The 23,528-nt window shown below is 45.2% G+C and overlaps 3 protein-coding genes across 7 annotated transcripts in view; 2 read left to right on the plus strand and 1 right to left on the minus strand.

Annotated features, from left to right (window-relative positions):
• Positions 1-10,511, minus strand: part of LOC147235975 (LIM and senescent cell antigen-like-containing domain protein 1) — a 140,112-nt gene extending 129,601 nt beyond the window's left edge. For 2 of the 4 annotated variants that reach the window (XM_086144367.1, XM_086144368.1), the window contains exons 1-9: positions 10,337-10,510; positions 9,467-9,623; positions 9,288-9,354; positions 8,532-8,652; positions 8,187-8,336; positions 7,930-8,080; positions 7,731-7,823; positions 7,567-7,615; positions 5,996-6,071 (exon numbers count right to left, since the gene is read on the minus strand). In XM_086144367.1, coding sequence (XP_086000493.1) covers positions 5,996-6,071; positions 7,567-7,615; positions 7,731-7,823; positions 7,930-8,080; positions 8,187-8,336; positions 8,532-8,652; positions 9,288-9,354; positions 9,467-9,623; positions 10,337-10,452 — 980 coding nt within the window. In that variant the 5' untranslated portion in view covers positions 10,453-10,510. Of the gene's footprint in view, positions 1-527; positions 2,043-4,162; positions 4,632-5,995; positions 6,072-7,566; positions 7,616-7,730; positions 7,824-7,929; positions 8,081-8,186; positions 8,337-8,531; positions 8,653-9,287; positions 9,355-9,466; positions 9,624-10,336 lie in introns of those variants that run through there. The other 2 variants (XM_086144366.1, XM_086144365.1) reach the window with 2 other exon arrangements.
• Positions 10,512-12,299: 1,788 nt separating this feature from the next.
• LOC147235976 (ATP synthase F(0) complex subunit C2, mitochondrial-like) lies at positions 12,300-14,503 on the plus strand. Its single transcript, XM_086144369.1, has 5 exons — positions 12,300-12,371; positions 12,625-12,719; positions 13,157-13,228; positions 13,661-13,854; positions 14,116-14,503. Exons 2-5 carry the CDS (start codon positions 12,681-12,683, stop codon positions 14,228-14,230), a joined length of 420 nt encoding a protein of 139 aa, XP_086000495.1. The 5' UTR covers positions 12,300-12,371; positions 12,625-12,680; the 3' UTR covers positions 14,231-14,503.
• Positions 14,504-16,140: 1,637 nt separating this feature from the next.
• On the plus strand, positions 16,141-20,184 carry nsun3 (NOP2/Sun RNA methyltransferase 3). 2 transcript variants are annotated; one of them, XM_086144370.1, is made up of 7 exons: positions 16,150-16,455; positions 16,982-17,085; positions 17,175-17,596; positions 18,062-18,216; positions 18,538-18,659; positions 19,416-19,590; positions 19,850-20,184. In XM_086144370.1, the coding sequence occupies exons 1-7, from the start codon at positions 16,282-16,284 to the stop codon at positions 20,048-20,050; spliced, it is 1,353 nt and encodes a 450-aa protein (XP_086000496.1). In that variant the 5' UTR covers positions 16,150-16,281; the 3' UTR covers positions 20,051-20,184. The 2 variants fall into 2 exon arrangements, with proteins under 2 accessions (XP_086000497.1, XP_086000496.1); XM_086144371.1 differs by lacking the exon at positions 19,850-20,184 and having other exon boundaries at positions 16,141-16,455; positions 19,416-19,812.
• Positions 20,185-23,528: the final 3,344 nt, after the last annotated feature.

Consider the following 23,528-nt stretch of genomic DNA (forward strand, 5'->3'; position numbering starts at 1 on the left):
AGATCACACCAACAAGAGGCCTCGGGGCCAATTAGGCCCCGGCGTGCTGGGGCAGGGCCAGGCCGGTGTCAGGCTCGGTGTCAATACCCAAGCTTGTCTGCCCTTAGGAAGAACGGATAAGGAATCAAGGCAGATAAATGTTATTTTGTGTGTCCAGCTATCGATCCACCTGATCACCGGCCCATCCAGGAGAAGCGTTAACACATCTGCAGATCTTGCCCCGTCCCCGTCATGCTTTTTTTTTTTTTTTCCCAGCTGTCAGTGAACGCCTCCTGCACGGTGGAATCTGCTCTTCCACCGCAGCTCGACGAAGGCTTCCCCCCCCCGCCACCGGCCCGATGTCATTGTTCTGTCGTCTTGCACGATACGCCAGCGCCCTCTCTTGGACGGCCGGCTCGCCGCAGCGGGACGCCGATATCTATTCCCCTCTCGTCCGACGCGTTCATGCGCTTCTTCTGGCGTTACCGGCAGGTAGCATCCATCCCTGGATTCCGGGTGTTTTCTCAGTTTCGGAAATATCTCGGTTGCGTAAAAATCTGGAAATGGCTGACAGGCGGCGCGACGGCGTTCACATTTGCTCCTCTATACGGCAGCTAAAAGCTCCGTCCTTCCATTCCGGTCCTCGCCGCAGACGATCAGCGAGCCGTGCAAAGCTGTTTTGTTTTTTTTCTTCCATTTATCAGAGAAAAAAAAACAATCCCAAAATGTATGGCTGGGAGTTTTTCTCCGTGGCGAGGTACGCCGCCGCGACACCAGATGGTGAAAGCGGGGCTGATGGAAAAGCAGAAACGCCAAGGCAAATTAGGAATCTAGCTTGTTTTTTTTTTCCCAATGCTTGACTAACCAGTTATGTCATGACAAATCCGGCTCCTGGCTAAAAGCGGCTCTGGTGCTGCTGCTTTGGCATCCAAACTGCTGTGCGTGTCAGTTCAGGCCAAGCGAAGCCATCCAGCGCTTCCCAACCTGAGGGACTCCAAACTACGAATTCAGTTCATGAATCATGCGAGCCCGCGGCTCTTGCATGAAATTACTCAACTGTTCCATTTTTTTTTTTTTTTTCTTTGGATCGAGAAAGTTGGACAGTTCACGCCAGCAGCTATCGCAAGAATTGGGATTTTTCAACCTCGTAATGGTTTCAGGAAGGAGCTGCTTGTCTCGGAAAAAAGAGAGCGGAGGAAATCGGACGAACGGACGAAATAGATTTAGTTTCGGTTTTGTTGTTTTTCGCAAAATAAAGACGTTATTTTTCATACATTTCTCACCATCGCGTAAGGAAAAAGAAGAAGAGGACGAAGGTTGATGCTCAATGCCGCCCGTCATTTGACTCCCAACACTGAAATGATCAATATTTAATATTCATTCCCTTAATTGAAATTCATTTCAAATGCAAACAGGGAGGCCCGTGTTCAGCGCTTTAATTAGTATTTACAATGTTCTTTAAGTCCACAGTATCTGGAGACATTAGCCCTGAGGAACATACTGCATTTAGCGTTTAGCGCTTGATTCGATACCAAGATTCATGAGGAGCCTCCGTGTCCTCCTTGTATCTGCGAGCGGTTCCTCCTAAAGTCCAAACACACATGCAGGAGGTTTCTTGGAGACCCTGCATTGTCCAGACATGTGTTGTAGGTCTCTAGATGACGTGTGAAGATAAGAGGACCTCCCGGAGCAGGGAGACGACCGCCGAGATGTTTGAGATGTTCCTCAAGAGGGGCGCCCCCCTTCTCCGTGATGCCATCAGAAGCAGCGTCAAGTCGGCGTCAGTATTGGTCGGCGGCGTTTCTTCCCTCAGCCTGCGGTAAACAGCTGCAAAGATTCTGCATCGGATTCATTTGAACTTGGGTTATTTCCTGGGAGGAGGGACGCACCCGAAACCTTGGAGGTGAGGTTTCCGAGGGGAGCGAAGGCAGAGGCCCACAAACCTGCCATCAAAGCTGGAGGAAGACCGCAATTATCCTGAGATGCAGGGATGGGGGGGTCTTCCAGGTGTCATCACTCCTTTCTCAACAAGCCTCAGCTTCAGAAGGTTACACCTGAAATTGCTTTTGCAAAATTGGAAATTAGGGGTCCGGGGTTTGATTCTGACGTGGGGGGGGGGGGTTCAACGTTCTCGCCGCGGGGTTCTCCGGGTTCCACCAGCAGTCCAGAATAAGAGAGAGAATGGTCTGTGGACCTGTGATTGGTCAATGATGAACCAAAAAACTAAAAGTCGATGTTTATCAGCTTCTCGCTGAGATGTCTGAGAACTGACCAGCCGGAAGAGTCGAGCGGCGAGTTTTTGTTTTTTTTTGAGCGGTGAGACATCGGAATGGATTCCGACCTGCACTCATCACACTCTGCGTCCACTTTTATTTCCTCAATGGAGAGGATGACATATCACATCGACTGATTTTCGAGTTTGACGACCTCATCCGCCTCCTCCGCACGACCTTCGCTGAATGGACGTCTTTCAGACAGCGCTTCTCAAGTTCCTGCATCTCCAGACACCCGGGTGCTAATCTGATCACTGGATGACTGGAGCACCCCCTCCTCGCAAAGCTGACATCACTCACACACAAACACACACACACAAAAGCTTGAGTTTTTTGGATGGATGCTGACTGGTAGAAAGTGCTCCCCCTTGTGGCGGATCGTGGTACTGCACCCCATCAATCGCAGCATTTCACTTCTTTTCTACATGTCGCGGTTCAAACCGGCGCCCGCGGCATGCATAACCCCTTCGCCGGTGTTAATCCTCACAGTTCTTTACACAAGCCCCGGTCTGTAAACGCCGCCTGAGTCTCGGTTTCCCTCAGAGTTCACCTACGACGCAGACGTCTGCGAATAGAAATAAAAAAAAAAAAAAACACGCCCCCCCCCCCGCTGGGCATCCACACCACCGACAGGAGAGCTGCTGGAGTCTGCTTCTGAGCGGGCGCAGGTCCTCATTAATAACATTTAAGCTCTATTTCACGCAGCAGCAAAGCCAGGCAGGGTTGAGTTTCTGCAGCGGGAGGGGGCAGCTTGCAGGTCACGTGCGGCCTAAGTCCGAGGCTTCCAACGCGGCACGGCTGGAAGCGCGTCAGGATATAAACTAAACCACGTTATTAAAGTGCAAGAGGTGTTAAGTTTGTGGTACCCTGGGTAATTTCAAAAGAGCAAGCAATGTGTGTGTGTGTGTGTGTGTGTGTGGAGAGGGATCAAACAGAGGAGCTTAGACCTTATCTACTTGAAGAAGCCACAGATCAGCTCACATCTCAGCGTGTCCTTTTGATCATTTCTCCCGAGATACTCGAATGGTTGTCGCGGTTACAACGGGAATCGTACTTGTTTCTTTCTGAATGTGGATACTGCGTATTGATTATTTCCTTCAAATATCTCGAAAATCACCTCTCCGGGTCTATTCTCATACAAAATATGGCGTCATTTAAGCTCCTTCACATGCCATTAAGACTTACATAAGAGATAAGTATGTTTTTGAATAGTCAAATGACAGAACAAGTGTTCATTTCCAACAAGTGCGTTCAGAAGCCAGACCAAACACGTTGTGTTGCAGTGAACTGCGAATCTGCGTTTAATGTGATCAATAAAACGCAAACTCTGATGTTGCAGAAATGCAAATGCAGATCTTTTCCATTATAAATGATGCTGATCCAAGCATGGGATCTCTGTGGCGCTGTATTCCTTTAAAAATTTAACCTTTTTCTTTTTTTTTTTCCTCCCCCCCGCTCGCTGCTTCTCAAAACAGCCCCGGCAACGTGCTGAATCATTAATAATATTCACACATCAAAGTGTTCTTAAATTAAATTAACCAGCTGAAGGTTCAATTCATCTGAACCTTTGCCTTGAAGTGTTGGTTTGTCAAGAAATAATCAGAGGAACCCGAGGCGTTTTGCAGCAAAAGCAATAAAAGTGCACAACCGAGCAGAGAAAACATGGAGACAGATGCTCCTGCAGCGACAACAGCGCCCTCTAGTGGTGGCTTTTGTAAACCGAGACCGAAGGATTTCGCGATTGTGTCGGGTTTGTTTTTTTTATTTTCCATAACATCAGAAAATTCTTATGTAAACGTTTCCCCGCCGCGAGGAGACGTCCGTTTTCCAACACACTGACTGACGGGGAGGCATTTGTTTTCAATGCACTTTAGTGATAATAAACATACATACATTTCGTACAGTGTTAGTGCATGATCACATTCAACAGTTACATTTAAAACCAGTTTAAAAAAAAAAAAAAAAGGGAAAAATAGGTTTCCCGCTGTCAAGGCACTGGCGTTATTCATAGGGAGGATGGGGAAAAAATTAAAATTACATCGTAAGATAGTACCCTTATCACAAATCCTGGAGGGAATGTATAAAAAAGATGACATTAAAGTAGAATAAAAAACACTTCCTGACAAGATCTGGATGACGTCGTCTAATAGGATCCCAGATTAAAACGGCTGGGGATCTACTTTTGGAAAACCGGAAAAGCTCTGAAAGGACACGAGGAGTGTTTGTGGCTGAACACACACACACACACTGCCTGGCGCCGCTCATTTGCGTCCTAAAGACGACGAGGCCAACTTCTTGAGGCGTTTCTTCAGCTCCAGGGGAAACTTCTTGTTGCACTTCTTACAAACGGGCTTCATGTCGAACTCCACGAACTTGTCCCTGCGGGGGGGGGAAGGAGGGGAAAGAGGAAGAGCGTGCAAATACTCAGCGATTTGCAGCGACGGCCCGGCAGAACGGCCTCGCCAGAGGATTAACTCATTAACAGTCGCACCGATTGTCACCCTGCGCCTCTCGCCTACGGGACGAATCGCTTTTCCATTAATCCTGTCGCAGGTGATCATATGATACGCTGAGTGGGGTACAAAGACTAGATAATCTACTTCTACGCCCTGCCGAGTGTGAAAAACAACCTGCAGATAGAGATAAGTGAAGGCCGGGGTCTTCACAGTGTGCATTTAGGTTTAGTTAGCGGCATCTGAGAGTGCGAGGCGGATCAGGTTGAATGTAAATGTGACAGAGCCGCGGTCGCAACCGAGTCTGTCTCTTACCTGCTGACCCGGAGGCGTCGAGGTCGGATAAACCTCCCACGTACGACCGCCGTCAGTCCTCCTTTCGCGCCGTCATCGGAGTTCACGCCGAAATTTCACACGTTTTGTAATTCCTTTTCAAAGCGCGTCACGAGCCGTGCTATTTTGGAGCTTTTTTTTTTTTTTTTTTTTTGGGGGGGGGGGGGGGGGGTCAAGGCTTTGAAAATAACATTTATTCCATTTCCCAAAAAAAGAAATACACAAACCCTCTGCTTGTTCAACCGCAGTGTTGGCATGCATGTATGAAAACTCTGAACAGGAACGCGTTTGGAAATGATGCCACACACACAAACACACACACACACACACACACACACACACGAGTCACGAGCTTTGCCTGCTTCACAATAGTATCAACGCTGACAACCCTGAGGGCCAAGACCATGGACTCTACAAAATGTCATTAAGAAGTTACAGCTGCAGAGCAGGGTCTCGCTGAGAAGAGAGACGTCGCGCTCGACCGGCAGAACCGCAAACAAGGAAAGCAACACAAAAGACAGAGGCGGCCGCCATCGCGGCAGCAAGCGGCAGATACAGCGGAGGGAGGCCAAGACTAATAGCACTGCAGACGCGTAGCATCGCCCTCCCCTTCCCTCTCCCCGCGCCGTCCTTGGCATCCCGTTCACGTCGGCTCACCGTTCCCCGGGTGTGCGCTCGCAGCGGCGCTCGCACGCCAGGTTCAGGGTCAATTTCAACAAACTTATCTCAGAGTTGCATAGAGAGAGGGAGCGGAGGGGGAGGAAAGTGAGGAGTGTGTGCCGGGAGGAAATTGGAGGGAAAATTGGAGGCAGGAGAAGATCCGGAGAGGGAGGCGAGAGAAATACTACGACAAGTGTTAAGGCTGGATTATGAGCGGACAATAATCGGCCAGCGGCGCGGCACATAATAGACGGTAAGACACTCGTAGAAGGGTATTCATAGGCAAGAGTCACTTACTTGAGGGTGAGTTTTGTGCTGCAGGTGGAGCAGGAAAAACAACTGACACACCAGGCCTTGTTGAGCGCAGACACCACTGGAGAAGGGTACAGAAGAGGGTTTTTAAAAGCCGCTCTCGGAAAATAAACCAAACTAGGTGCACGAAGAAAAAAAACACTTCAAAAAAAGCTGTCATCCAGTTGTTTTTTTCTTTTTCAGAAATAATTACAATTTCCAAGAACTGAAAGGATTAACGGGCCGGAGTAACACTTTTCACCACAAGAGGCAGAAAAGCTGAAAACAATATACAGTGGACCCTCACTTTTCACGCAAGTTAACGTTCCAAGTCCTCGGTGGCAATTCAATTTTCACAAAGTAGAGACGCGACCATTTCGATTAACCCCCGACGGACCTCACTCAACCGTTTAAGAACCTCCCGCAAACCGTTATCAACCTTCCAGACTGTGTGATGCTTCCCACAGTACAATAAACACTTTTGGATAATTGTAACGTACAATAAACATTGAAATACGACGGCAAAGTTGACCGAGACACTGTCTGCTGGGCACAACCTACAAGGAGATCAGCTGCTTCTCTCACTAAAAGGAATTTCAATTTAATTTTACAATTTTTTTACTTTTTTTTCCTTCTTAGGCTTGAATATGGCTATTTCATCACAAAAAAAAAACTTATACTGCAAAAAAAAACACTTTAAATCACGAGAACCAAATTACAAAAAAAAAATCTGCAAAGCAGCGAGAGCGTGAAAGCCGAACTGTGAAGTAGCGAAGGTCCACGGTACCATAAATTCAGGACTTTAGAGTGCACCTTTAAATAGGCAGCACCTGCTAATTTCTAAAAGAAAAAGGAAATAAGCCGAAGGTGTCCCCCGTCGAGACATGAAATATTAACGCAGCAAGATTTTTTTTTTAATTTTTAATTCAATAAATGGCGGGAATGTCTACAACTACCGGTACATAATGCAAATGCCCTTTTTTTCAGAACAGATGCCAAAAATGACGTGCAGCAGCTCTATTTCCTTCTTCAACAGCCAGACTGATCGCTTTCAATTTGCAAGCCGCATCAAATGCATTTCTTTCTCACGATGGGCGTGTGTTTGCAATAAGCGCAAAATGGCTGATATGAAGAATTAGCATATGTGCGAGCGGGTTTGCTAAAACACTTTCATTTGTGATGGTGTTGGCTAAAGAAAGCTAACATAATTACCTGATAAAAATCCATAAATTAGCCACATCATTGTAAAAGTCGCAGTTCTCAAAGTGTGTGAAAAAAGTAGCAGCTTTCATGCCGGAATTTAGGGTAAATGTATGGTATACTGCTCGGTAATAAGATTGAAAGCTGCAAAATTCATTTAAAATCGATAAACAATTGAAAATAAAATAAAATCTTTTTTTTTTTCCCAGAACTCAAATTTTGTTTTCACATTATCGTCATTCGCGCATCGCTTTTGCGAATGAGAGCAGCTTTTTAACACAATACATGAAGCCGTTCCTGCAAACCAGCACTCAGGATATGGCTAGAGCTTTTTCGGGGTACTTGATCAGAACGCTGGTAAAAACGCGAACACTCACCGTCGCCCTCGATCACTCGGTTGCAGTGGTAGCAAACGCCACCGAAGAGCTGCAGACAGACAGAAACACAAGTCAGACATTCAAAAAACAATGGCGTCCACTGGAGACAAACCCTGTATGTAAAAAAAAAAACAGTACGCTGGTGGTTTTTCCTCTGGACGTACCAGGTTGTAGTGGGTCTCGCAGTACGCCTGCCCTTTTCGCTCATAATGACGGTGACCCAGGAAGGGCTTCTCACACTTGGCGCAGACAAAATGCTGTGAACAGCAAATGAAAAAAAAAAAAAAAAATCATCCATTTATAATACACTGATTTCAGCTCTGTCTCCAACACGGTGACAAAGTCTCGGGTTTGTTGGCGCACCTCGACGTGCCACTGCTTGCCCATGGCGTTTACGACCCGCCCCTCGATCGGCCGCCTGCAGGCGCCGCAGATCGGCACCCCCATCTTGTCGTGGCAGGGTAGACAGAAAAGCTCGCCCTTCAGTTCCCTGGCTTCAGCCGTCAGCTCCTTCCTGTGGACGGACATGGCCGCCGTCACCCTCGAGGAGAACCTGCTCTCTGAGCAGATGGCGTCTCTTGGGAGGTTAGAGAATCTTCATAAAATTAAAAATCACCGACCCGCAGTTGCTGCAGTTGAAATGGTCGGGGTGGTAGGGGTCGTTCTTGAAGATCAGCGGACGCTCCTCGATGATGGCGTGACACTTCTGGCAGATGTACTTGCCCAGGCCCCGAGCCTTTTCCCGGTTATGGCAGGGGCGACACAGGTGCCTTGAGCGAGCGCAGAAAAACCATTGGAGGCGCAAAGATGGAACCGGCGGGCTTATTAAAAGCAGCTTTTCACGCTGGCACACCGCTGCTCACATGATTTACCCAGTCGAGCCAAGCGGCTCGGTGAGTGTAATTACACGGGATGTATGTACAGTCTACACGGGTGTCGCGGTGTGATACACAGATGATACGAACCTGCCGGCATTCTTGACAAAGCCCACGTCTGCGAGCACGGCCTGGCAGATGTCACAGCAAAAGCATTCCGGATGCCAGCTATTGTTCATGGCCTTAATGACACGGCCGATGATGAATTCGCCTGCGAGAAAAACACAAGAGAGAGATCAACTTAAAGGCAAGCGTTTAAGAGAACCGGGTGTTTCGAGGCCGCGGCAGCACAGCTCCTAATGAGCACTCTTATTATCAACTAGAGTGCTCGCTGCAGAGTTCACAAAGTGACAAATAACGTTAATTGTTCTACTTAATTTGATCAGAGCATGTTTCTCTCCCAGGACACAGGAATGCATTATTCACTTTAGTCTCACATTAGACTAAATGCAAATAAAACACCAGTCTGATGTTCATTTGCGAAGCGTGAATACATGGAGTTCAGAGTGGAGTGCCACTGATCTTTACACATCAGACGTGGATTGCTTTTCTCCACATACTGTGTTTAACGCACGTGTCTCAGCGTTAAATTATTTCCAAGTAAACGACTTATGGAGGGGAAAAAAAAAAAAAATTCTTGATGCCATATTAATTATGGTTTCAATTGTAAAGCATTGCTGTTACTTATATCATAATTAAGTAATTATTCTGGCTGGGGCTTTTGAAGTACCTACCTACTGTTCTTTTTTATCTGATAAAGACAAAAAAGAGAAGGTCTCAAATTTGTTTTTAGACTGATAAGCAGTCCCAACCCTCCAAAACCAAATCAAGACGTGGAATACTCACAACACTGGCGGCAGCAGGGAGCAAAGAGCATCTGAAAGTCATGTTCACAGTATTTTCTGCCCTCAAACTGCGGAGGAAAGAACATCGGGATCCTTGTTATAAACCCGCAGGCAATGAGTTTGACCGTCCCGCTGCGCTTTTTAACCCACCCATCAAAAATGAACGGTTGACTGCGGTACCTCGTAGAAAAGTCCCTCCGGAAACTGCTGGAAACACTGGGCGCACACAAAGCACTGCTCGTGGTAGAGCTCGCCGTTGCTGTTGACAATCTTCTCCGTGGGAGCAAAGCCGCTCTTGCATCTTTCACAGGCTGCACTGGCCAGGGCATTAGAAATGCTGAGGGACACACACACACACACACACACACTTTAACATGGGCATGAATCAGCTGTCCTGAGTTGCACAGGCAAAGTCACAGTCAGTTTATACTTCCTCACACACTACCATCTCTAACTAATGAGTTTTTCCTGCAACTATGACGATGGAGGGTGGAAGCTATTTGTGTGTGTGTGTGTGTGTGTGTGTGTGTGTGTGTGTGTGTGTGTGTCTGCCATCACTTAATTTGGAAAATTGAATTGTAAACAGTGAACTGTTCATTGATACACAACAACCCAATGTTCCACTCACAGCTCAACCCCAGCCAGAGGTTTAACTACAAGATGAACGTATCCAAAATCCACATGTTCGGGTTTATTTCCACTTCTATGTTGCGATAATCAAACTAGGAAAAGCGTCCTTTCGCCGTGGACTTCACTGATCACATTATTTGCAAACTATTGATTGACGTGTGGTTGAAGAAGTCCGCAGCTAGTTAGCGAGTTAGCATGCTAATTTTAGTCCTCCCTTCCGGGCATAAAGCCACCGTTTGTCGACATACATTCGTTTGAATCTCGTTTTTAGTGTGAAACCGTGACGCTTCGAACCGCAAACCGACCGCCCTAAAATAACCTCCGGGCATTTCAACTAAAGTTGCGCGAATAACGAAAAGCGGCATCACGGCGTTAGCTGTTAGCTAGATACGCTAACAGGATTAGCCTCAGGTGTCTCACCTGCCCGGCATTCCGACGACACCCAGCATCGCCTGAGCGTCAATATTCGAAAATCGTCCGACGAACCGGCAACTTCGACGCTGTGGGGGAAGTTTTGTGCGTGGACCGGCGATCATTCAGCAGACCCGCCCAGCGGGGACGTGCCACGGCTAGCGGAGGGTCCAGCCCACTCCCCCGGGGAGTGTCCGTGGGAGATGAGTCCCGGCAGCTGCCCGCGGTCCACGCATGCCAGACCAGTGAGGGGGGCCTGCATCATAATTAATGATTAAACCATGCTGTATCTTGCAAAGAAAATTAAAATAAAATACCATTTGTACTACCTGAGAGTACCCCTCTCAGCTTACAATCTTATTAAGGTTAACATGGGTACAGTTTGCTCTTTTGTTTCACTCCTAGAAGTTTTACGTGCAGCTGTGTTTGGTTTAGATGGTAAAGAAACTATCTTGATCTTCACCTTTAAATGACATGTTGTGCTGGGATCGACGATTTTGTAGCATTTTGTTGTTTTCCGAAGAACCCCGTCATTTCAGGTGGTTTAGCTGAACTTAAGGGACCTACAATAAGATAATACTTTTAACCTTTGTCCCTCATGAATGGATCCAAAGTGTTGATTGTGCAGAAGCCGCACTGCGAATAACTCTTGCTGTAGTTAGACGATCGGTTTCAATTGAGGAACAGAACTTCTCTCATAGCTTTTTGAGAAATAGCTAAAGAAAACACTGTTTTCTCCAGATTCTGTGGGCTCAAAACACACAGGGAGTGTTAAAAGTGTTGTAAACATGCCTGAGGAACCAGCTGTCAGAACCTCGCCATTGTGCTTGGTGCTCGACAGGTTAGAATAATAGAAATTAAGTGAAGTGCCTTTTTCCAACCGAAAGGTGTGTCGGTTTCTGTTCATTTGTAGCCTATTTTATTTCGGTAATTATCCTTTTGTACCACTATGTGTGGTGAAAACCAGCCGCTAAGGGACTGCTTGCTCCTGCGTTTGTCCTTGAGGTGCAGTTCAAGGCTCAGTCCAATATCTTGGCCCGCATAAAATCGCCCATCAAAATTATATCTCAAGGGAGTGTTGCAGTGTGTGTAAGAAAATGTGGTTTTCTTTTATTTTTCCCCAGGTGTGTAGGTACTGGATAGAAACTGTCATACTGACATGTCATCAACCTCAATACCGCACCATCAGTAAAACAAGTGCAATACTTCCTTGTGTGTATCATTTTGTATTAGTTTTAGGCAGGTTTTCTTTTTTTTTTTTCAAAATGTTTAAAGCAGGAAAGTAATTTACTAAATCGCAGCAGAGGCTATTAGATGTTCAATGCATCTAAATGCAACTCCATCTCCTCCATCCACAATCACGGCAAGCTGTCGCAACTGGTTTGCAGATTGTGTTGTGACTTGTTTTTTTCCCCCTGGTGATCAGTATTCTTATAAGAAAAAACTTTATTCGGAAAGTTAGGAAAACTTGTGCCAGGTGTATCCAGAATTGAAAAGTGAATGGTAATATTGCACCTGACAGTTAAAGTATTGCACATTATTTAACCAGGTTGGACCTTATGGGATTAAATATCTCTTTTTGCAAGAGTGGCAGTAGCACAACCCACAAGCCAATGTGAGAAGTAAATAGACAATTCGATTGATAAAAAATGCAAGTGGAGGCTCAGTGATATTAAATCAAGTTCAAAAAACTGCCCCCAAATCATTGAGTCGCCCACAACAGGTGAGATTCGGTTTTAGGTCATTTTGCAGGATTATTCAGACAAAGAAAACATAAAAAATCTGCAAATAAAGTATCGAAAACTTAAATCAAACGTTATCAGCTGCTCACCTAAAACTTTCTCGTTTGAATGAACGCGCACCGCACCCAGCCTCATGCCCCAAACAAATATGGCCGAAGTCGTGACGTACTTCCAAAACGTGAGTGGCGAGACAACGCGAGAACTCGGCCCGGCTGTGACGAGACAACGCGCAGGCGCAGTCCTCTAGTGGCTTCGACCTCTACAGTGCGAAAGGCTTGTCATCTGTCACGATCTGCACTTTGGTAAAAAGAAATCATATTTCTTTGCATGTCATGTCAGTAAAATAGTAGTTCAGACTCAGGTGCCTCCTCCTGTTTCCCAGCCAGCTTGTCTTTTAGCGAGCTGTCTCCGCCTAGCGACTGTTCTTGACCTCACCTGTGTGTGTTCGGCAAACTTTGTACACTCTGTATTTTAGTTTGTTAAGCTAGCTGCTAGCTCACGGATTGCGATTCCTCCCGCGTGTATTTAAATGTATATTTTTATTATATTAAACAGCCGACGCTGACCGACCACCAGCTCCTTTGGTTGACCTGAGCCAGATATCCGTCATAATGTATGCCTGTGCTAAGTTCGTCTCCACGCCCTCTTTGGTGAGTCTGAATGAATGAATGAATGAATGAATGAATGAATGAATTAGTGTAAATATGACACTTTGCAGTTGCTTTGCACGATCTGCTCGTTTTCAGTGCACCGCTAACAGCTGTTAGCCAGCTAACACTAGCCGTGCAGCTGTCATTGACCCCTTGCTAGAGTTAACAAGTGCTCGCCCAGCAAGGGCATCATTTGTCTATTACTGTGGGGAAACATTCAAGGCCCTACCTCTGGGGCAGTTGGGAAAAATATATAATTAGGAATGCATTGTCGCGAGTAAATTACAGGTACATGATCATTAAGGTCAAACTGTTCAAGCTCAATATCAATGTCAGTTATCTTGAACTGCATCAAGAGTCGTGAAACCATGCAAGATTTATGTGTGGCATGACGTAAAATTATATCCTTGAAACCTGTTTCTTCTGTCTCAACGCAGGTCCGCGCTGGATCTCGGACGCTCTGCAAGCCTCTCTCGGCAGCATTTGTGTCGGAGGCCAGGAGAGTAGAGGTGAGCAGCTACCCTTTGCACTGCAAGGTTTACTCATCTTAGGTCTGCACCAAAAGTGAGAGCATCTTGAAAGTTGTATTTAGCAGTTGTGCAATAATATCATCGTTGCATGAATTATTATTGTGTTTTAACAGGAAACTGTGAAGTGTCAGCATGTCTGGTTTGGCCGTGGAAAGACATTTATGGGCAAATTTGAAGGCAACGATAAAACAGAGCAGATGTGCGTGTTTATGGTCTGCAGTGACTTGGATAAAGTCTGCAAGTCGCTGCTTGCATTTAATGTTCGATAAAAGATTCAATAAAATGTATAAAAGCCAATTTCAACTTAGACTATGTGTAGCATCCAAAGTAATTACACACTGATATTGATGTAGCTGCTTGAAAAAGCTTTCATTGGATTGTTGTTTTACTTTGTTGTGCATGTCTTTGCAGACTGCTGCACTTCTGCCGCCACAGAGCATCACCTGCCACCAGACCATCATGCGCGGGTTTCAAACCAGCGCCGTGACCCGCGACATCGACACCGCAGCGAAGTTCATCGGCGCAGGAGCCGCCACCGTCGGAGTGGCCGGATCGGGAGCCGGGATCGGGACGGTGTTCGGGAGCCTTATCATTGGATATGCCAGGTAAACGTCGTGGAGCGACTTTTTGATCTCCAAGGAGAATGCTACTTTATGAAACACTAAGGTTTCAGCCCGGCAGTTATTTTTTATAGTCGTCGTCTTTACGTTATCAAGAATAGTTGCTGGTAAATATGGCTGAGTGTCAATAGAAGACTGAGCCTTCATTCCACAGGAGAATTATTCCATCAGATGTATGAAGGAGCAAACCAGGAGAAGCTTCAAACATCCTTCCCACCTGAAACGATCCTCTCTCTGTCCTGACAGGAACCCTTCTCTGAAGCAGCAGCTGTTCTCCTACGCCATCCTTGGCTTTGCCCTGTCTGAAGCCATGGGTCTCTTCTGTCTGATGGTGGCGTTCCTCATCCTGTTTGCCATGTGATCTAGTCAGGCGTTTGCAGCTTCGAGACTGTATGTCACAATATTATCCAGAGTTTGGATGCCTGTGAATGACAAAACGACACGATAGCGTCAGCTGATCGCGTCCCTAATGTTTTTTTTGTTTTGTTTTTTTTTAATCATTTGAATTCTGGTGATCCTATGTCATTTTTCGATGATAGTTTTGCCTAATATATTGTACATTTAATCAGATGTTTTCTTTTTGTTTTAAAGAGAGAAGTTGTGAATCAGTAACAAAAATAAAACATTTAATTCAGCTGATGTCAAAGTCTGTTTTTTTTTTTTTACATTGTTTTCTGACTGTAAGTTTAAAAAAAAGTAGAGAACACAGTTTGCTGGTGTGCAATTTCGGCTGTGAGGGAGAGACGTGGAAGTCACGTCCAGAGATCGAACCAGACAGTATCTGCAAAAACATTAAGAAAAATTTACATTTAAATGAGAAACCCAGTAAGACCAACAGTTACAATCCATATTGCGGCCTTGTTCAAAATGTCTCCCTTGAATGTTTATTAGGCTTAAATCATTTCTCTGAACATGTTTCATAATAAGCAGAGATAAAAATGCAAATCATGAGCCCATTCAGCTTTCTGGTAAACGGTTCAAGTGTGAAATAAAGATCAAGCATTAATATAAAAAGCAACACAATTTCAATAATACAAGATGTGTTGTGGATTTTTTTTTCTATCTATATCGCAGATATTCATGTCTAGAAGTGGAAGGGAAGCGTCACTACGTCACCCACTTTACAACACCTTATACCTGTAATGTTAACAACATGTCGTAACAGATTTCACTTTTAGTTCAGAAACCTTTGGAGACTGGTCTTCTGATGTTCTGCATTTCAGTGGTGGACATCAATCTTTCATGAATGTTAATGCCATTATTGTATCATATCAATTACAGTATTAGCCTTTAGCTGCTCGCGCCACAAGTATGAGTAGTAAGAGATCATTTGTGCCTGTGAGTGCCATCAGACAACTGTTTCGTGATTTGACGCCTTATGAATAAATTTGACCTGGTCGACAATTCTAAACAACAGCACAGCCAGTGCTGGATGTAACTGATCATGTCATTTGATTGTGTATTCAAACTGTCTGCATGCAACCTGCAACAGCACTTTGTGAGCTGCACATTTAAAGCTACACTCAACTTTAACTTACACATCATGCCAACACTGTTTCCATCGCTAATACTGTTTAATACTGTTACATTTCTGCGTATGTTTACATTTCCCTGAACTGTGATATTGGATTATTATTATTTAATTAAGGTTTGAAAAAAAATCTGCAAATCTAGGGGGCTCCATAAGTATAGGATATAAGATATTTTATTTAATATAGAGTTCAGACACTTTATTCTAGCATGAGGTTTACCAAACTATATCTTTTTTGAATATATTTTAAATTTAGAATAACTTTAATTATTAATTATCTTTTAATAAAGATATCTTCATCTTTAATAATTATCTTTTTTTTGGAGCACTCTTGGTGTGCGGATTTTTTTCATATCTTTATTCAGTTGACACTTTTGATCCAGCACCCATCCCGAACTGTGCAGCGGATGTACATGTTTTATTTTCATTTTCTCCATAATTATTTATTAATCAATACTTATCTGGATATGCTGCGGGCTGAAGAGAAAGAATTTAATTGTACAGGGAAACAGGAGAATAGACACTTTAAACTTATGACACTTTATAGTTTATTTGTACTTCTTATTCTCCCCTTTCTTTTATTGTTTATACAATTTTCTGCTATTATTTATTATTTTTATCTTTTTCTTGTAACTCTGGCACATCAATTTCCTTGGTGATAAGTAAAGTTGTTCTTATTCTTATTCTTATTCGTAAAAAAACAAACAGATGGAAAGCGGAACCAAAAAGCACAGTGCCTTGTTTCCGGTGGGACGGATTTCGGCGACGCACATGCTAATGTTTATCACTCCGGTGAAGCGTTAGCCAACGACGAGGTTTCAAAAGAATAAAATGAATCCCGACTTCTCCCATGTCATGTAGGTAACGTTAAAAGAAAGCGGATGTTAAACTGTGTGCGGTTCGCAAGTGGATCTTACCGGGCACGGAAGTTGTTTTTCTCCGGGAACGATAAGCTAGCAGGGAGACCTCGGTGGTCCGGACTCCCCCGCGGCTGTCACTCCGGTCCTGATGGGGTTTTTCAAAATAAAAAACAAAGCGAAATACCGGCGACGCAGGTGAGAAACAAACGTTATATTTTAAACCAATCTGGTGGTTGTCACAACTTTCCGAGTCGGAGTTTATTGACCGTTGTTATTATTTTAACCAAACAGGACTGGCTTAAGTTTAGCTAAATTATCACGTTGAGCCACCATTGATGCAAACCGAGTGTAATTTGCCGTCTCGCCACTAGGGGACGCCATCGCACATCTTCTTAGAACTTAGTTATTGATTTTGTTTCTTTTCTTTTTGATTACTTAAAGATGTTAATATACCAGGAATTGTAATTCCCGATAACAGCAAAGAAAAAAATCCACCCAAATTAACAAAGAAAAGACTCACCTCTCTGTATTATTGTAATCGTTATTATTATTATTATAATTGTTGTGATTATTATAACTGTAAAAAGTAAACCCGTCAGCTTGATTTTAATCACTTGCAGCTTTGGCAATCAAATTTACAAAAACCAATCCACAGCACCTTTCTCTTGTTTCTTTTTTACTGTATCTCTAGACATGAAGTTTATTGTTTGTTTTGCAACAGGTAACCAAAACAAATAGCAAAGAAAGAGCTCCATGTCAAGTCATACTGGACCACTTTGACCTGCAGTACAGCCGGGAACTTGGAGACTTGTGGCCGTCTGTGCGGTAAATATCACCTTTAGTACCTTAATGTTTACACAGGTGTGTGTGTCTGTGTGTGTGTGTGTTTCACTCGGATTGCTTCTCTCTCCCAGAGCAGTGCTCGTGGACCCTCGCTCCTGGACTTACGGGGTTTTGCTCAACCGTTTCACCGCAGTGAGCGACTTCAAACAAGCGCTTCGGTCGCAGGGCTTCTCTGCCCTGCAGCCTCACCGCGGACCGGCTGCGGTGGATCCAGAAACCCACACGGGGGAAGACCGTCGCTCTTCAGCTCAGCCCGTCTCAAATCCCCCGGCCAATCTGCCCTGCTCTCCACCTCAGTGCTACATCCACCCGTATCCGCTGCGCTTTCCCTCCCAGGCTCATCGTCCCGGGCAGCTGAAGCAGTACTACCTCCTGAACGCTGCCTCCTTGCTCCCTGTTCTGGCTCTGCAGGTCAGAGATGGAGAGAAAGTTCTGGATCTTTGTTCCGCCCCGGGCGGCAAAGCCTTAGCGCTCATGCAATGTGCCGACCCAGGTAACGCTCCCCTGTGTCAACGTGCCTTTCTGCGGTGTTTCATTCGTAAAATACACTGCTCAAAAAAATAAAGGGAACACTTAAAAAACACATCCTAGATCTAAATGAATGAAATATTCTTATGAGATACTTTGCTCTTTACACAGTTGAATGTGCTGACAACAAAATCACACAAAAATGATCAATGGAAATCAATTGTATGGAGGTCTGGATTAGGAATCACACTCAAAATTAAAGTGTAAAAACAAACTCCAGGCTGATCCAACTTTGATGTAATGTCCTTAAAACAAGTCAAAATGAATCTGTGTTGCTTCCTGAGTGGACACTATGACTTCACACAAGTGTGATTGACTTGGAGTTACATTGTGTTGTTCAAGTGTTCCCTTTATTTTTTTGAGCAGTATACAAAACACGTCTTTCCATCTGAAACGGCTAATTGAAGAACCGGCGCTCTGAACGTCCCAGGGTTTCTCTGCTGCAACGAACCGGACGCTCACAGACGGGACCGGCTGGCCAAAACCCTGGAGTCCTTTCTCCCTCGCTCACTCGCCGGCAGGGTGATGGTGTCGGCGCAGGACGGACGGGCCGTCGGGCAAACCGAGCCGGAAACCTATGACAAGGTGGGAGAACAGAGGGACGGCCGCACTTGTAAAACTCACATGAGCGATTGTCATCATGCAGAATAGACGAGATCCCGACATACGAGTGCATCAAATTACGAGTTTTCCAAGACACGGGCCGAAGCGAGCGCTTGACAACCTAAAGTGGCGTTTACAGACGTGGGAGGCGGCGCCCGTCGCGAGCCAGACCGGAAAAAATCATGGAGAGAATCGTGCGTGTTGTGGACTCGTGAGAAGGCGGGATTCGTCTGCACACGTGGACTGTTGTGTCTGCGTTGTGAAGGTCACGCATGTGTGTGTGTGTGTGTGTGTGTCTTCCAGGTCCTGGTTGATGCTCCGTGTTCCAACGACAGGAGCTGGTTGTATTCTCCCACTGAGCAGCAGGGGCAGCGCAGGCTGGCAGAAAGAGCCCGGCTGCCTCAGCTCCAGGCTCAGCTGTTACGGTGAGTCATTTCTTTACACCTTTGAAATGTGTTGGAAAAAAAAAAAAAATGAACATAAAACCCAGTTGGGTGAAATAACAGCAGCGGCACGATGAAGATGAGCTTCGTTCAATCCCTGCATTGTCCAGGCGTGTTAATGAGAGGGTGAATGGTGATTGGAGCTCCTGCTCGCCCAGTGACGGCTGGGAAGGAATCCATACATTTAGGATGTTTTGTTGTAATGATATTACATTACATTACATTTGGCAGACGCTTTTATCCAAAGCGACTTACAATAGAGAACATAAGCACTGCAAATAACACTTGCAAATACAAGATGCACAGGAAATATACAGAACAGTAAGCTGGGGTTAGTTTTTTTTTTTTGTTTTAAGACAAAGACGTACACATACGTACACACACACACACACACACTGCATAGCCTAACTTGATGCCTAACCTGATCTGGGGCACCTCAAGCATCAGCGCAGTAAAAAGTCCTGAAAGAGAAAAGTTTCTACCTGTTCCTTGAAGGTTGAGAGAGATGATGCTCGTCTTGTTGCTTCCGGAAGTTTGTTCCACCACTGAGGTAGTAGAACTGAGAACAGTTTTGCCTGAGATCGCTTAGAGCGAGCAAAAGGTATTGATAATATTGATAAACCAAATGAAGTTCGGTCCAGAATCAACCCATTTTCCAGATTAGCGTCCTCGTTTGAAGTTGAGTGTTTGGTTCTCGTCCTGAAGCCGTCCTCTTCCTCCTCCTCCTCCTCCCCGCAGGTCTGCGCTCGCCGCCGTGCGTCCGGGCGGCGCCGTGGTCTACTCCACCTGCACGCTGTCTGCCTCCGAGAACCACAGAGTGGTGGAATCGGTGCTGCGCGACTGTCCCGGGGCCGAAGCCGAGGACCTGTGGGAGGAGGTGGCCGCTCCGTTCAGCGGCTACTTCGCGTTCGAGGTGAAGCGTCCGGCACGCCGGGCCCTGCGGCGGCCACAGCGGGGCGCTGTGGCCCCACAGAACCAGCGCCTGGGTCTCCTGGTGGTCCCTCAGAGCCGCAGGCCCTGGGGACCCATGTTTTTGTCTCGGATTAGAAAGAGGAAATAACGCGTGTCCTTCTCCGCGGGGGGGGGGGACGAGAAAGCAAGTGGATTAAACAAAGAATATTTTTATTTAAACGCACGGCGTGTTTGTTTGTTTATTTGTTTGTCCAATCCAGACGCAGAAAAAGAAACAACTTTATTCTCATGACTTTTCTCCGATCGAAGGCACGACCAAAAACCTAGAAAGAAAAACGGAAAACCCCAGACAAAGATGGCGGCCGCGGCAGCGAGCGCCCGCACGCAGGGACGTCCCGGCGGCTGCGGATAATTCAAAAAGTACTTTTAGACGACGCAAACTGCTCATCGCAGCTTTTTAAAAGACGGACAAGGAGAATGGCGGCCGCTTCGCGCCGCGCAGGAAATCTCCCGGCGTCCCGAACCCGTTGCACCCGCCTCCCTCCGCCTGGACGGGCCGGCGCGGGCGTTATCGGCTGAAATTTATATCGCTATTTTTATTGGCTGCCCTACTTTCCCTCTACTTCTGTGTCTCTTTTTCGGCGTCTGCCACCGGCCTCTGATATTAGCGGGTTATTACACCGACAAATCAACGCGTCCTGCAAGGATTGAGACGCGAAGACGAGCCGGCGCCTCGGCGGGGTTAACAATCCCACTGACCTCCGCGTGAACCCGGGTTTGTTGATGCTCCCCCGTGTTGCGGCGTTTCCTCAAGGGTAGAATATCTAAGCAGCTTTTCCTCCACTTCAAAGGGACGGAATGTAGGCCTGCTTTGCATAATCAGGTGGGGAACAGCTTTTTGCCAGAGAGGCAGGAATTAATTTGTGGCACCGCCAGATGTAATCATTAAAACCCCAGTCATTGACAATCAGAGTGGAGGAGGAGGAGGTGGAAGTGAAGGAGGAAGCTGGAGGAGCAGAAGATGGTCCTGCCAGGCCAAACTAGCCCAGCAGGCACATTCTGCCTCAACCCTGTAAAGTAAAAGTCCCCTTTTCTCCTCTTGTTTTTTTTTATTTTTTACCATCCACCTGTAAATCTCGTCCTCCTGACATCATGTTCTGCACAGCGGGAATAATAACGCGGACCATCAGACGGTTGGAGTGATTTCATCTTCTCCCTGCACTGCGTCGCTGTGTGAAGAACCCTGTTAGCCTTTAGCTAACTCCGCGCTTATTCTGGTCCAAAATGTAGATGTTCCTCCGCGAGCCCTGGAACCCCTGGGGCGTTGCAAATCAGAAGATAAGATAAGATAAGATAAGATAAGAACAACTTTATTCATCGCAAAGGAAATTGTTGTGCCAGAGTTTCAAGCAAAACATAACAATAATAGATAATAGTAGGAAGGTGGGAGAATAAGAAATACAATAAAATATAAAGTGTTAAAGCTATCAAGTGTTTTAAGTTCTTAAAAAAGTACAAAAAAGATCTCACACCTCTTCGATTTTGACGCAAGAGAACATCTGACCATGGGCCGCCAAACTCCGCAGTCTGCAAGAAGAACCTCGTGATGAACTCCTGGCTTATGAGATCCACCAATCTAACATGGTTCCAGGAGCTGAGGTCCACCGTCCTCGGTTCCTCTGCTGTCCTGAGGCGCCAAGAAACGAAACCTCATGCCTGAGAAGGTTCTTGGAGCTGCAAGAAGCTCCTCCAAGATCTATAAGACTGGGGCTCGCTGTGTTTGCCCGTCCGCCTGCGTCAACACACATTTCGCCTCAGCCCAACAATTATCTCCTGGTTCGCATATATTGTGCTTTGTTTCATTTGAGGGAACAATGGAATGCACACACACACACACACACACACACACACACTAACTGCTAAGGTACATGTAGCTCAGGGACCTCGTTCTTGGTACGAATGATAGTTTTTTTCATTTGACTTTCTGGATCTTATTTTGAAAAACGACTGTTTCCGCCTTCGCCTCGCTGCCGCGCTTCACTCCGTCGCGCCATTTCACAAATCGGCTAGCACAAGCTAGCCCTACGAAAAAAAACAAGCCGGAAACACAAGTCGCTGGAGAGATTTTTCAGGAGGAAACGATCAAAAAGAAAGCGGCATTCAAAAGAAAATATCAAGATTCCTGTCAAAGTTCCGGGTTCGTCGCAACAGGTGATGCACAAGCTTGCGTTATTTACAGTGAATGGCAAGCTAATGAAGCTATGAAACCCTCAAAACTTCATTTTTATTTGTTTATTATTTATCTATTATTTTTTATCATAGTGCTTAGTGATTGTAATTTCCTAATATAAAGTGTAATGGTTGTATTAAAAATGACGTGGCCACATTCGGCCCGGAAATTTGGCAGGGAAGGGCTCGCTACCTCATTTTAAGAAGGTCTTAAAATGTCTGATTGTCTTAAAATAAACAAGTGTAACGCGTGCATTGACCTTAAACTACATTTCCTACAATCGTGCAACTCATAATATCTGCAAATGGCGTCCAACCATTAGATTGCAAATACAAATGATCCCTAAATGTCCAGGAAGGGAAAAGCGGATGCAGATGGACGGCTGTTTCAAGAAAGATGGAAAGTCCAATACATGTTTGTGCTTCAAGAAGAAATAAAAACGCTGTGTCTTTTGTGTTATGAGGCAAAAGTTAGCCTTCCAGAAAAACAACAAACTGACTAAGAGTTGAAAGGCATCCTAGGATGGCAGCAGAATGTGTTCACAAATCATTGATTAATAGAGCAATTAGGGAAAATATGCAAATGCATATGTAACATTTTGGATTTGAATGAGTTATTCATCATTCATTACATTTATTTGACATTACATTTGGTTCTATTAATTTACATTTATCCTGTTAGCGTTCCATGTGGCCCTTTGAGAGCAACCATTATGCAGATGTGGCCCTCGGTGAAAAGGAGTTTGACAACCCCTGACATGTACGGACCTCCAGGTCCACAAAGTCCTCGTCCGTCCCGGTGATGGAGATGTGGAGGAGAGCAAAAAGCAACGGAAATTGAAGCGACACAGGAAAAGGAGAAAGAATGTGAAATCGTGAAGAAACTGCAAAGCTCATGGAAGCTACTAGCATTGAAGCTAACTGTTACAAGGATGAACAAAACTTCTGTATCTGAAAGTCAAACGAACATTATGTCCATTTCCATTGGAAATGACATCAGACTTTAATCAGAAATTAACAGATTGGGCAGAAAGAGAGAATATGGAGGGATTCAAATGCAGATCACACACACACACACACACACACAAAATCCTTAAAATCCTTATCTTTTTTTATATCGTCCGTGTGCTACATGTATAAATTCTTTACAGATAAAGATAAAGATAAACTTCTTTGATCCGCATAGGGGAAATTCTTTTGTCACAGCATCGTAACAGTTATAGTGTGAATAAATATGAATATAAATATAAATAGAGAGAGAATTAGAAGACAATTAGAAAATAGCAAAAGACATCCACAAATATATAGACAGCAGAGAGAAACACAACATCAAGGATAAGAATGGGAAAATAAAAATACTGTAAGGGTGAAAATAGATGACCAAAACTAAAGGACAAGATAAACAGAGTGATAATAGCAAATAAATAAACAAAAATAAGATGACGAGAACAGTCCAAAGCGCAACGAATGAGATAAATAAAGTTTCCTTTAGCTTTTATGCACCGAAAACACACCCGTTCATTGATCTTGCACCTCATGATCCGCAAAATACGCCCCTTCCAGGTCCAGAACTGGAGGTTGTGACGTTTCTGATGAAACGTACCTGCAGAGCATTCATAGCGTTCTCACTGTCACAGAGGCGCGAGACGTTTGACCTCTCCGTCCGGACATCCCGGGGTCACGGGTGGAGAGGATGGTGATTTAAGAACC

Source organism: Fistularia commersonii, chromosome 3, assembly GCF_037954325.1.
Source record: "Fistularia commersonii isolate RoL2024-O1a breed Wild chromosome 3, RoL_Fcom_v1.0, whole genome shotgun sequence".
Classification (NCBI taxonomy): domain Eukaryota; kingdom Metazoa; phylum Chordata; class Actinopteri; order Syngnathiformes; family Fistulariidae; genus Fistularia; species Fistularia commersonii.

What these genes read in the sequence shown, in the direction of transcription:
- nsun3 (XM_086144370.1), top strand. Translation starts at nt 16,282, where the DNA reads ATGTTAAACTGTGTGCGGTTCGCAAGTGGATCTTACCGGGCACGGAAG. An exon ending in GCGAAATACCGGCGACGCAG is followed by an intron (nt 16,456 to 16,981) that starts GTGAGAAACAAA and finishes GTTTTGCAACAG; the next exon opens with GTAACCAAAACAAATAGCAA. An exon ending in AGCCGGAAACCTATGACAAG is followed by an intron (nt 18,217 to 18,537) that starts GTGGGAGAACAG and finishes TGTGTCTTCCAG; the next exon opens with GTCCTGGTTGATGCTCCGTG.
- LOC147235976 (XM_086144369.1), top strand. Translation starts at nt 12,681, where the DNA reads ATGTATGCCTGTGCTAAGTTCGTCTCCACGCCCTCTTTG. An exon ending in CGGAGGCCAGGAGAGTAGAG is followed by an intron (nt 13,229 to 13,660) that starts GTGAGCAGCTAC and finishes ATGTCTTTGCAG; the next exon opens with ACTGCTGCACTTCTGCCGCC. An exon ending in CTTATCATTGGATATGCCAG is followed by an intron (nt 13,855 to 14,115) that starts GTAAACGTCGTG and finishes CTGTCCTGACAG; the next exon opens with GAACCCTTCTCTGAAGCAGC.